The 13,506-nt window shown below is 36.8% G+C and overlaps 2 protein-coding genes across 3 annotated transcripts; both read left to right on the top strand.

The window, feature by feature from the left end:
* The first annotated feature begins 683 nt into the window (after window positions 1-683).
* On the top strand, window positions 684-6,918 carry LOC114396674 (protein SMAX1-LIKE 6-like). Its single transcript, XM_028358769.1, has 3 exons — window positions 684-2,127; window positions 3,433-3,679; window positions 4,852-6,918. The coding sequence occupies exons 1-3, from the start codon at window positions 965-967 to the stop codon at window positions 6,712-6,714; spliced, it is 3,273 nt and encodes a 1,090-aa protein (XP_028214570.1). The 5' UTR covers window positions 684-964; the 3' UTR covers window positions 6,715-6,918.
* Window positions 6,919-9,982: 3,064 nt separating this feature from the next.
* LOC114394956 (zinc finger CCCH domain-containing protein 66-like) lies at window positions 9,983-13,045 on the top strand. Of its 2 annotated transcripts, none has more exons than XM_028356634.1 (2): window positions 9,983-10,149; window positions 10,718-13,045. In XM_028356634.1, exon 2 carries the CDS (start codon window positions 10,731-10,733, stop codon window positions 12,555-12,557), a length of 1,827 nt encoding a protein of 608 aa, XP_028212435.1. In that variant the 5' UTR covers window positions 9,983-10,149; window positions 10,718-10,730; the 3' UTR covers window positions 12,558-13,045. The 2 variants fall into 2 exon arrangements, with proteins under 2 accessions (XP_028212435.1, XP_028212434.1); XM_028356633.1 differs by having other exon boundaries at window positions 9,983-10,154.
* Window positions 13,046-13,506: the final 461 nt, after the last annotated feature.

Genomic DNA, 13,506 nt, shown 5'->3' with positions numbered 1-13,506 from the left:
AAAGTAGAAAGAAATATAAAGTAAAAATTAGTTGTAAAAAAATGAATATCATTGATCCTTAATTTAACTAAAAGTTTTAAGCTTGAATCTTTATATTTGGGAAGAGAATTTGGTATTTTTAGGAGATGTTTGGTAGGCAATAAGTTTTTCTGTATGCATGTGAACCATGATGTGAGGATCATGTTTCTTGAGAATTAATAAAAAAAATTTCGTTAATTATTGAAAATTTTTTGATCAATTTTGTAAGAATCAAAGAGTTATACATATTCATACTAACTATTTAATTATTTATTATATTATATAATTTAATAAATAATAATATGATATTTTTTCCATAATAAAATAAAAATTAAATTCGTAAAACTAAGATTTTCACCTCTCTTATGATTTTTTTTTGTAATAAACTAATTAAAAAATATTTCAAAAAACATTATTTACGAGGAATGTTACTATTTCAAAATGCATACCAAATTTCAAGAAATAAAAAATTTCTCTTTATCCAGATGTAATCTCCAGGAAAACATACTAAATTTACACTAAAAATAATTTTTGACTGATTAATAAATTAAATCTCTTTTATTATTAACAGGGGGAGTTTTCTTTAAAGAATTGAAACTCTTGATTTGTTGATAAAAACTTGAATAAAAATATTATTATTTAAAAAAAATGGTGATCTCCCCACAAAAACAGCATCCTCCTCCTCTTGATCATCAACCCCATCAAACTCCCTCCAACACTTACATAGTTACATACCTCCCTACTCACTCCCTCTCTCTTTTCCCCAAAACTCAAACTTTTTCCCTTCTCCAAATAACTATTTCTTCCCTTCAACCTCAATCCTCCAACTTCTTTATTACTACCTCACCCCAAACACACATACCTCAACTCCAACATCACATTTTTATTCATCCCCATATTATTATTATTATAACATAACTTTTTTTTGCATATATGCTCGCCGGCGATGCCGACGCCGGTAAGCACCGCGAGGCAATGCCTGACGGATGAGGCGGCGCGTGCTCTCGACGACGCCGTCTCCGTCGCCCGCCGCCGCAGTCACGCCCAGACCACCTCCCTCCACGCCGTTTCCGCCCTCCTCTCCCTCCCCTCTGCCTCCCTCCGCGACGCCTGCTCCCGCTGCCGCAGCTGCTCCTACTCCCCCCGCCTCCAGCTCCGCGCCCTGGAACTCTCCGTCGGCGTCTCCCTGGACCGCCTCCCCACCACCAAATCCTCCGGCGGCGGCGGCGGCGGTGGCGAAGAAGGCCCTCCCGTCTCAAACTCCCTCATGGCCGCCATCAAGCGCTCCCAAGCCAACCAGCGGCGGCACCCCGACAGCTTCCACCTGATGCAGATGATGCAGCAGCAACAGCAAACGACGTCGTTGCTCAAAGTCGAACTCAAACACTTCATTCTCTCTATCCTCGACGACCCTATAGTGAGTCGCGTCTTCGCCGAAGCCGGTTTCCGAAGCTACGACATCAAGCTCGCCCTCCTCCAACCCCCTCCCCCACCCTCCAGAATCTTCTCTCGCCTAACCCCACCGGTTTTCCTCTGCAACCTCGAACCGGTTCAAACCGGTTCCTTCCAACCCGGTTCGCGCCTTGACGAGAATTGCCGCAGAATCGTCGAGGTAGTCGCGAGAAAAACAAAAAGGAACCCTCTTTTGATGGGGGTTTATGCCAAAACCTCTCTCAGGAGCTTCGTTGAAGTTGTGAAGAATGGTAAAGGTGGAGTCTTGCCTTGTGAACTAAACGGTTTGAGCGTGGTTTCGGTGGAAAAGGAGATTGGGGAGTTTCTTAGGGAAGGTGGGAGGGGTGAGAAGATTTTTGAGCATGTGAGTCGTTTGGTGGAGCAGTGTGGTGCTGGGGTTGTGGTGTGTTTCGGGGAAATTGAGGTTTTTGTTGGGGGGAATAATGAAGAGGGTGATGTTGGGTTTGTGGTTTCGCAACTGACGAGGTTGTTGGGGATTCATGGAGGGAAGGTGTGGTTGTTGGGGGTGGCGGGAACATCTGAGGCCTATTCTAAGTTCCTGAGGTTGTTTCCTACTGTGGACAAGGATTGGGATCTGCATCTTCTGACCATGACCTCTGCCACCCCTTCCATGGAAGGACTCTACCCTAAGTCCAGGTGGGTGGCTGGGTGGGTTTGTTTCTTCTCTTTTTTCTTTATTGCTTTCTGTTCACTTCAAAATTGGAAACTTTTGTGTACTATTTATTTAGTCTATTTTGGGAGGGGATAATAAATAATAATTATAATAATAATATATTGTGTGTGTTTAGATTTGTGTGTAACTGTAACATAGTATTTTTTTAAAAGTTGAGAAACAAATGATCAGGTGTAAATTGAAGGTTTCTGACTTGTCTGTTGTGTTGTTATTGAAAACTTGAAATCCTTCACTTCCTACTTGACTTAATTTTGTGATCCAATTGGTTTGCTGCTGCTTTTAGTTGCTTCCCTTCCCCTGTCCTCCTTTGTGGAAACACAAAGGAAAAAGGTTTTTTTTTTTAATGTTATTATAATTAAATTTTAATCTACCTCTATAGGATCAAATCTACATATGGCTCAGAAACATGACATGTTCATGGTTCTGGTTAAGACATGTGAGTTTTTTTTTATTATAAATTTAGAGGTGTTAAGAATTATTCACTGTGGTGAGGTTCATGATTCAATTTGTCTTGTTTTCATTGAAAGAAAATTCTTTAGTTATATAGATTTTCTGTGATGTAGTACTACTTTGAAGTCTTTCTGAATTCTGAATGGATTCCTCTAATTTGTGTGGGGTTTAGGCCAATTACGTTCATGCAAGCTGGAATGGTCGCAATCAGTCTTCTTTAGCATGATCTATATCTTGGCATGTATAGAATTTGCAGAGATTTATTATATATGCAACTGATTCGCATGTGTGGTCTCGTGAGCCATAAATGTTATTTCTACCCGCAGGCTTTTTTGCTGAATGCTGTAATAAATGCTCCTTCTTTTTCTGTGCCCTTGGCCCACGGGCCCCTCTTCTTCTCCTTTGGGTTATGAGCATATTTGGACTCTGTGGAAGATTCCTTAAGAGGGCCTTTTTTTTTATAGCCCATCAAACTTTATATAATATTTTTTGCCTATAACATTTGATATAAAAGAACTATTAAAGGTCGGTTAAGTTCAGCGAAAAAAACAAAAATTGATTCAATTAATTAGTAAAAATTAAAGTCATATATTTTATGAGGATGTGAGTTTGAATCTTTCTGTTAATGTGAAAACGTTAATGAATAGTTTAGACATGTCGTGATCCGCGGGAGCTGTGAGACTCAACTCAATTATTTTTTCATATATTGGTGGGTGTGATGATGCTTTTTAAGTCTATCTCATCATGTGCACTTTAGCTTCTGACACTTCTGTGCCTATTGGACATTATAAAAGCTGACGCATTTCATGACCTTGCAGCTTGATGGGGTCCTTTGTGCCATTTGGTGGGTTCTTTTCTACACCTTCTGAGTTCAAGAGTCCCCTAAGCTGTACGAATGCTTCATCTTTAAGTCGGTGTGACTCATGCAATGAAAAGTGTGAGCAAGAAGTTGCTGATATTTTGAAGGTAGGCCCTGCTACTTCGGCATCTGGTTACTCCTCCACGAGCTTGCCTTGGTTACAAAAGGTTAATGTGGACTCAGATAGAAGATTGGATGTGGCAAAGGTGTGTGTTATGATCACCTAATCTTGTTTTCCCTTGTTCATTGCATGCAGAGACATTCACATGCTCACACACATACATGCAACATCTTGCGGCCAATTTCTGTACTGACCCACTAAAATAATTTTAGAGGTACGCAGTAATAATAAATGCTACATGCCTAAAATGGTTAAAAAACACACACACATTTTCCCATTAAGAAAGCAATGTGCCAAAATGGGGGAATGGATCCTCTCACGTGAGGTTCTCACTTCAATTCTCTCATGTGAAAATCTCCACCATCCAAACTCGGCAATATGGTGACTTATCTGTAGCGAACCATATTAGTAATATTTCTCTAATCTATTTTATCACTCAATTCATTTTTTTCTTTTTGTGGAGCCTATGGCTTTCATCACTCAAGTCTCTGGAAGTTGATCAGGACAACAAAGCATGTTGTATGTCAACATGTGTATTTTTTTTTTTTTTTGCTTAAATGTCTTTTTAGTCCTTTTCGCAATTTAGTGCTTTTTTGCTTTTCATGCTTGCAAAATAATTTTTTATTTTTAATTCTTATAAATTGTTTGTTTTGTTTTTCATTTTTATAATGCTTTAGATAACACTTTTTTTTACTATTTAAAGTACTTTAAGGACTAAAAATAAATCAAACATAATTTGTAAAGATTAAAAACAAAAAAATTAATTTTGCTAGAACAAAGAAAAAAAAACTTTAAATTGTAAAGACTAAAAAATATTTAAACCTAATTTTTTAATACTTTGGTTGGTCCTACCTTATACACATGCGTTCAGGATGGACCTAGGCATAGGAGTGGGGGCTTTAGCACTCCCAAACAAATATATCCCGCGTGTAGTGTGGACAATTATTTAGGACTTCCTCATAAAATATTTCCTCTCATAAAATTATGCTAATATTGAACACTTCAACCATATGCCTTCTAACTATGTTCTTGTCTGCATTGGTTGAAAGGATTTCATCTGAGTTGAATATTGGGAAATGAGAAAATCATACTCTATCTTTATACATGAAAACTCGTGTAGAACATTTGCAAAAGTTCATCTAAATCTACCCTTATAAAATGTTTTTATCTAATCTTGTTTTGCATCATGTACCATGCTTCAATGATTCAATTTGTGGCTGCATTTTATTTAAGAATGAACTTCATCATCCAGTGCAGACTAATGAAGAAAATACAAGTTTGAATAAGAAGATCTTCGGATTGCAAAGGAAATGGAGTGATATTTGTCAACGTCTTCATCAAAATCGATCATTACCTGAATTTGATATTACCAAAGCAAGGTTCCAAGCTACTTCCCACGAGGGGTTTCAATTTGGTCCAGGAAGTAGCAGCAAAGGTCCACTCCATAGTGAAATCCAATATCCTAATCAAATTTCCTACATGTCTAAAGTGTCACAGAGTGCATTTCCATTTAAACAGATATTACCAGTTTCAGTACCTTTTGACACTGTTAGTATCACTGATGAAGCAGACCACATACCAAAAGTTTCAAAGAGTCATATGCATGGTACTTGGATTTCTCCTTCCCCTAAGGCCAATATGAGCCTTCTTGATCCCACAACATCTTCTTCCCTGACTCCTGTGACCACAGATTTGGGATTGGGAACAATATACACATCAGCTGCTCATGAGCCAGACACACCAAAACTAAGTGATCATAAGAAGCCTCTTCATCACTTGTCAGACTCCCTTTCAACCGATTTTGATGCTATGAATGAGAGTACTTCACACCAAATCGCTAGATCTTCTTCCTGTTCTGGTCCAAATCTAGAAGGGAGATTTGAAACTGTAGATTTCAAGTCATTTTACCATCTTCTCACTGAAAAGGTTGGCTGGCAGGATGAGGCCATATATGCTATCAATCGAACTGTGTCCCGTTGTAGATCCTGCGCCGGAAAGCGTAGTAGTGGCTCACATGTTAGAGCAGACATATGGCTTGCATTTCTCGGACCAGATAGACTTGGAAAAAGAAAAGTTGCATCAGCACTTGCTGAGATTTTATTTGGAAACAAACAAAGCCTAATCACTGTGGATTTGAGCTCCCAAGACAGGTCTTATCCAACAAACTCGATTTTTGAATTCCAAAATACATATTGTCATGATGTGCTTATGAGGAAGACAGTGTTGGACTATGTTGCTGGGGAGTTAAGTAAAAAGCCACATTCAGTTGTCTTTCTTGAAAATGTAGATCAAGCTGATTTCCTGGTGCAGAATAGTTTGTTCCAAGCAATAAAAACAGGTAAATTCCCATACTCACATGGAAGGGAAATCAGCATCAACAATGCAATGTTCATTGTAACCTCTAGTGTGTTTAAAGGTAGTGGCTCTTTTAGTTTGGAGGGGGATCCTAAAATGTTTCCAGAGGAAAGAATCCTAGAAGCTAAAAGATGTCAAATGCAATTATCACTTGGACTTGCTTCTGAGGATGCCAAAAGGAGCGGTTGCACAAATGTGAAGGTTGCACAGAGAAAAGGGACCTCCAAAACAACATTTCTGAATAAAAGAAAGCTAATAGAAAGTGGTGATTCCAAAGAGAAAGCATCATGCAAAACATTGAAACAGGTCGGGGAGGCATCGAGGTCCTATCTGGATCTGAACATGCCTCTTGAGGAGGTTGAAGAGGGCAACAATTACAATGATTATGAAAGTGACGCCTGGTTAAATGATTTGTGTGATCAAGTTGATGAAAAAGTTGTTTTTAAGCCATTCAACTTTGATTCTATTGCTGAGAAAGTAATAAAAAGCATTGACACGCAATTTCAAAAGATGTTAGGATCAGAGTTTATACTTGAAATTGAGTATGAGGTCATGACACAGATACTTGCAGCTGCTTGGTTATCAGACAAGAAAAAAGCAGTGGAGGATTGGGTTGAACATGTTCTTGGCAGAAGCTTAGCTGAAGCTCATCAGAAGTACCGCTTTGTACCTGAATTTGTGATGAAACTGGTTAACTGTGAAAGAATTTTTTTGGAAGAACAATCTCCTGGAGTATGCCTTCCAGCTAGAATTAACTTGAACTGAATTTTTTGCTCACTATGTATTTTGTAATTACTTGTAAAATGTAGCTTGTAGGATATAGCATTTGGTTGTCACTAGCATTTTTCAGCTAATCAATCCCACAATTTTTTCTTTTGTGGTGATCGTTGTGATGCAATTCCTATGGTAAAAGAATGTATCTTCACCAGTTTTCCTGTTAATTCTAATGTCTTTCTGCTTCTGCGCTTATCTTTTTCTCATCCAAGCCAAATAAAATTTGCTGCAAGTTTTATATAACATCACATATGATGTACTAATGTCACTTGTTCAACTCTTTAGGACTTTTGTTTTTTTTTAGGTTCACTCAACCCTATGTATATTTTTTATCAGAAAAAAAGAGATAGAACCAACTACCTATGTAGATGTATGGAAATAAATCCATTGTGTTGCTCCAATGTACGAGTATAATGATAATATTAAAATATAATAATAAATTGGTAATTTTATATAAAGATAATATTCATGTTAATTATTATTATATCATTAATATAGATGCAAAATATGAAAAAACAAAACATATGGAGTTATGGAAGTATTTGTATCCTGCACCTCTCAAAAAGTCTTAATTGTAAAAAATACCCTTAACCTTAACACCGCCTGTCCCTCCCTCTTCCATGTGCCGCCCAAGCACCTAATGGCACCCTCATCCAAACCAACGACTTCAATGACGACGAAAAGAAAGTCTGCACGTTCTCCCCCTACCCCACCACCACAGCCACTTGTGGCTAGCTCGAACTACCCTCCACCAATCACCTTCCCGACGACTGTCAAATCATCACCGACTACACCAAAATCACTGTCATTTGTACCTTCCCTACCGTTCCATGTGGCGACCCTAGGTTGACGCAAGAAGGTGGTGCATGATGGCACGGAGGTACAGACACAACACATTGTGGCACAACGGCTTAGCAACACGGGCTTGAGTTTGAAGAAAGGAAGGGGGGGACCTGCCACCTATTTCGGAATACGATAACCTACATTTTGGAATACAAAATGTTGAAATTGTTACAAATTTCTAGAATATTCTTAAATATAATATGTATGAAAATAGTAGAATATCCTAGAACTATAGTGTGTATGAATATGGTAGAACAATCTAGAACTATAATGTGTATGAATATGGTAGAACAATATAGAACTATAAGTGTATGTATAAGATAGACGAATCTAGAGCTATCATGATACTAATCTATCATGAAAACTCTAGAAAGACCTAAAGTAATGTAGAAACATTCACCACCATTGAGAGGTTGGTGACTTGAGCCTATAAATAAACGATTGGTATGTTATAATTGATTATCCAAGAAATCAATGACATAGTCTTCTTTCTAAAACAATTCTCTAAAACTATCAACTATCAACTATCATCTAATAAACTATCAACACAAAAACTATATTCCGGAATAGCATTTTTGGAATATAGTTTACATATTTTGGAATAATTATTTTGAAATAAAATAAGTACTTGGGAAAACCTTTTTTTAGAATAGGTATCCTGACATACGAAAAATTATATTCTAAAATAACTATTTTGAAAAAATATCCTGATAGGAGTGTCTGCTAAAGGAATATTTTTGTACCTTGGAGTCTTTTGGGAGATGCAGGATGCAAAATGGGAGGTACATGCTAGTTATGGACCATCTCATGTAGCCCATCAATAATTAGGTTGGATTAACAAATTACCAATTCACAATTTTCTTTAGGTCCTTTGTTTTCATACATCTTTTTTCTTCTTCTTCACACCCTTTTATTTACATTTTGAATTTCTAAAATTACCATTCGGTCCACTAACTTTTAAATAAAAATCCCTTCTCAGGGGAGTCAATGAGGTTGGATTGGGTAGGATTTGACAAATCCAAACAAAATTCTACAGGTTGGGTTGGATTGGATTTGTGTAAATTTTTTTTATAAAACTTAACTCAAATCAATCCAATCACAAACAGATTGGTTAATTTTTGAGTCAATGGGTCTAAAAGTCAATTTTTTTTTAAATTTCAAAATACTTTTTAAAAAAGTAAAATAGAAGTAAACAATGATACATAATGCCCATGTTCATGTTCACATTCTATTACATTCCAAAGCTTGAAAATTCAACCAATGCAAGACTATTCTAACACCTACACCTAATATATGATATTAAATTAATTTGCAACACCATGTGTGACATGAACTTCCATATTATCTTCAAAATATTTTTAACCTTACATAAGACATACTTAAAGAATTCCATAGAATTGATATCAATAATACACTATTGTCGTCACCACTAACCGTTGACATTGGTACCGTCACCACTTTTACCACTATCAATACCATCAATATCGATATTATTGTTGTCTTCACTACAAAAATACACCTTTAAACTAATAGGTGTGAAGAAGCTTATTTTGAAATGAAAAATTAGAGAAAAAACTATAATTAAAATTTAAAAATTGATTTTTAATATTTTTGAAACTAAAACTAAGAGAGATGAGAAGACTATTTTGTGGTTTTGATTTCTAACCTAACTTCTTGTTTGGATACATTAATAGAGTATTATAGGTAATAAGATAAGAGAATTATATCCTGGCAGCATACCAAACAAATTGACTGTATCATGATAAAGTAATAATCTTATATCATCTTTTTTTAAAAAAAAATATCTAATATCATCATATCACAATTAAACAAATCAAAAGATTTATCTATAAAATTAGTTTAGTAATAATAATTTTTCTTTTGATAAGTTATAAAACCTAAATTTTTGTTAGAATAATTTAATATGATTATTATTTCTCTAATACTAATATTTTAAATATTTTATCATTCGACCTACCTAATTATTATTTTTATTAAATCCTAATAAAATTTTTACCTTACATTTTTTCTTGATGTAAAACGTGACTTAATTAGCAATGTAAATTAGTCAACGCGATTGAATGAAAAATTTCAGAAAAAGTCATATTTGGGAATTTTGTTTAGCAAAAATGATAATTATTAGAATAAAGAATTGATTGGTTTATAATTTATATAATGAATCTCTAAATTAGAGAGAGAGAAAGAGAGTTTGCAAAATTTTTAATAAATAAAAAAGAATCAGTTATAATAAAAAAGTCTAGATGTATTAAAATAATAAAAAATATTAAAATTATTCTAATGATTTATTAAACTCTTAACTGATTCTCCTCTAGAAAAAATGCTATTAAAAAAAAGTTAGAAATTAAAAATAAACCAGAAATACATAAAAAAAACAGCTTAAGAGAAACAAGTGCTACTGACTAGTGCGACCTTCCCTTTTGACCCCAAAGTTTGTCCTCTCTGTTTTCTTCTCTTCTTTCCCTCCCAGTCTTTCTCTCTCTCTCTCTCAAAAAGCTTCGTAGTTTAAAGCACAACACAGAAAAACCCCAAATTCACGAGCTTTGGTGCTGTTTCTTTGTTTGTGTAAGGTATGCTTCTTTCCTTTTTTTTCTTTTTTTTCTTTTTCTTCTTCTTAATGGGTCTTTTAGTTTGCGCTAAAAATTGGATCTTTTTAAAGTTTCCGAGGGTGCAATGTTTTTACTTGGTTGTTAAGAAAATATTGGAGAGTGAATTAGCGTGGTCACGTGAAAAAAGAATGTGCTTTCTGTGGCACCCTGTTAAAAAGACAGGTTTTTGTTTGATGTTTGTTAAGATTGGCAAATTATTCGTTTTTTCTTTTTCAGTTTTCTGTTATCGGGATTTGTGTTATTTTTAGAATTGTTGTTTTGATAAACTAATAAGATTGATAACTGAAGCTAAAGCTTGTTACTAAATTCATGATTTTGTAACTATGCAAATGGTTAGATGCCTCATCTGTTATCAACATCCACAAAATGGGGATAGTTTGTCTTTTCTATCACTTTATCCGAGTCCTTTTTGTTGGTTAGGTTAAACTGAGATCTTTTAAGGGAAGTTGTGAGCTTTAAATTCGAGATATTCTCTTGTGGTGCAATAGCATATTGAATTTGTTCTTTCAATTGTGATTTTGTAGATTCTGTGAAATCATGTGCAGTGGTTCCAAGAGAAAACCTTCCCAAACTGGTTTAATAATGGGGGATGAGTATGGAAGACAAGAAGGGTTGCATCATGAAATTTCTGCTTTGCTCGAGTTTTCAGCCGCAGATGATGTAAGGGCTTTCAGAGATGCTGTTGAAAAAGAGGGTCGTGATTTTGATGAGGTGGGGTTGTGGTATGGAAGGAGGGTTGGCTCAAAGGTATTGTGTTTTGAAGAGAGGACCCCTCTTATGATTGCGGCCATGTTTGGAAGCAAAAGTGTGTTATCTTATATTCTTGGGACGGGTCTTGTTGATGTTAACCGGGCTAGTGGGTCAGATGGGGCTACTGCCCTTCATTGTGCTGTCGCTGGGGGTTCTTCTGCCTCCCTTGAAATCATCAAGCTTTTGCTCGATGCATCGGCAGATGTTAGTACTGTTGATGCCAATGGGAACAGGTCGTGCGACTTGATTTTCTCGGTGTCTAATGGTGTATTCAATTCAAGAAAGAGGATACTACAAGCCATACTAGAAGGTGCAGATGGTATTGATGAGGCTTGCCTTCCATTTGAGGAAGCGGTTGGCCAAATGGAGAAACAGCAACAGCAAGATGTAGATGCATTTCAGGTTTCCAAAGATGGGACTGAGAAGAAAGATTATCCGGTTGACCTCTCTCTTCCAGACATAAAAAATGGGATATATAGCTCAGATGAGTTTAGGATGTATACATTCAAAGTGAGGCCTTGTTCAAGAGCTTATTCTCACGATTGGACTGAGTGCCCCTTTGTTCATCCTGGGGAAAATGCAAGGCGCCGTGATCCAAGGAGATATCAATATAGCTGTGTCCCTTGCCCCGAGTTTCGAAAGGGATCCTGCAGCAAGGGGGATGCCTGTGATTATGCGCATGGTATTTTTGAGTGCTGGCTTCACCCTGCGCAATATAAAACACGGCTTTGCAAGGAGACAGGATGCACCAGAAGAGTTTGTTTCTTTGCTCACAATGTGGAGGATCTCCGCCCCGTGTATGCTTCCACTGGTTCTGCTATGCCTTCGCCCAGATCATATTCTGTTAGTACTCCTTCGTTGGACCCTTTCACACTGGGTTCTCCATCTTCCTTGATACCACCTGCCTCAACCCCACCTTTGACTCCATCCAGAGGTTCTTCTCCTGCGGGTGAAACCATGTGGCACTCTCAGTCTCATGCTACAGTTCCTACCCTTCAGCTGCCCCAAAGCAGATTGAAATCTGCACTAAATGCTAGAGATGTTGAATTGGATATGGAATTGCTTGGAATTGAAAATCATAGACTTTTGATGCAGCAGCACCTAATGATGGAGGGGATGGCTGGTCTTTCATCACCTTCTAACTGGAATAACTCCATGCCTAATAGTCCATCAGTTGGTGATTATACCGGGGAGTTCAATAGGCTTGCAGGAGTGCAACCTACTAACCTCGACGACATTTTTGGGTCTCAGATACAGTATCCAGCCAGAATTCAAGTGCATCAAAATGTGAATCAGCAACTGAGAGGCTATCCTTCCAACCCTTACAATTCAAGTGTGATTGGATCACCCTCATTCAGGGTTGATCCATCTGGGACTGCAGCCACAATGCCTTTGAATCCAAGAAATGCTGCCTTTGCTAATCGGAGCCAGAGCTTTGTTGAGCCTAATATGGTTAACATTGATTCTGACTTTCCTTCTGCTACCTCTACTGCTGCTGAGCCTTCTACCTTCTCTGGTTGGGGTCCCTCTGATGGCAAGTTAGATTGGTCCATCCGTGGCGATGAACTAAAAAAGCCGAGCAAATCTTCTTCTTCTGGATTTTTGAAGCAGTAGTCCTTTTACAATGGCTACAGCCACTGTGCTACCAAGTGTTGATGATCCAGAGGTGTCTTTGCTTCATTAACTTGTGAACTATATAGTGTTGAAGAGCAGCTGCAATGCTATAGGCTATAGCAATTGTACATGGTTGCATGAATGCAATGTCAAAAATGGGATTGAATCCTCTATGCAACACAAGTCTAGTTTATTTATTTAATTATTATTATTTTTTAATTTCATAAATATTCATTATATAGGCGACAATTCGTAGAAATTGTGGTTAAATGTTTCCCGTGGCAACAGTGTAGAAGTTGGGCAGGATGCAAGTTTTCTGCTCCGGTAACTACCTTCTAGGGTATTTGATTCCATTTTTTTCCCTTATTTTTTTATTTTCCTGTTATTTGTCGTCATGCTCTATTGAGTTGTAACTTCCCAGCAACCAAGAGTGGAACAAATGCACTGAGACTTCTAATTTTGAATTCATAGCTCGACTTTATGAATTATTCATTTTTTTTTGGTAGGACACTGATATGTGTACGACTTATTGTTGTTCTTGCTATTATCCATTTTAACTTTTGGCAACTTTAACCATAAAATGTTTAAGTTGGTTTGATCCATTTAAATCTGGGAGGAGACAAATTCCAAATGTTGGTGTTTGCAAATATAGGATACGTGTGCCACTTGTAACTACTATTTATGCTGCATGTTTTGGCTATTGTTGTAGACAACAAGGATGTGAACTTGGTAGATAACATTTCCATATGTACCTTTGATGATTCTACATGCTACTTTAAGCCACGAAATATTATATTCATTGGTTCTTTGGCTCTGAATGAGAAGTTTGTGGAGCACTAAGAAAAGGCATTTACGAAAAGCTCAACTTGTTGGCCTTGGCTTTTTGTGAAACTTCAATACAGAGTGACTCAATCCTATATAAAAGGACTTTGATCCTTAATTGGTAGCT

The sequence above is a fragment of the Glycine soja genome, chromosome 18 (assembly GCF_004193775.1).
Source record: "Glycine soja cultivar W05 chromosome 18, ASM419377v2, whole genome shotgun sequence".
NCBI classification, from domain to species: domain Eukaryota; kingdom Viridiplantae; phylum Streptophyta; class Magnoliopsida; order Fabales; family Fabaceae; genus Glycine; species Glycine soja.
The sequence above is the reverse complement of the archived record's forward strand: the minus strand, read 5'-3'. Positions and strand labels throughout refer to the sequence as shown.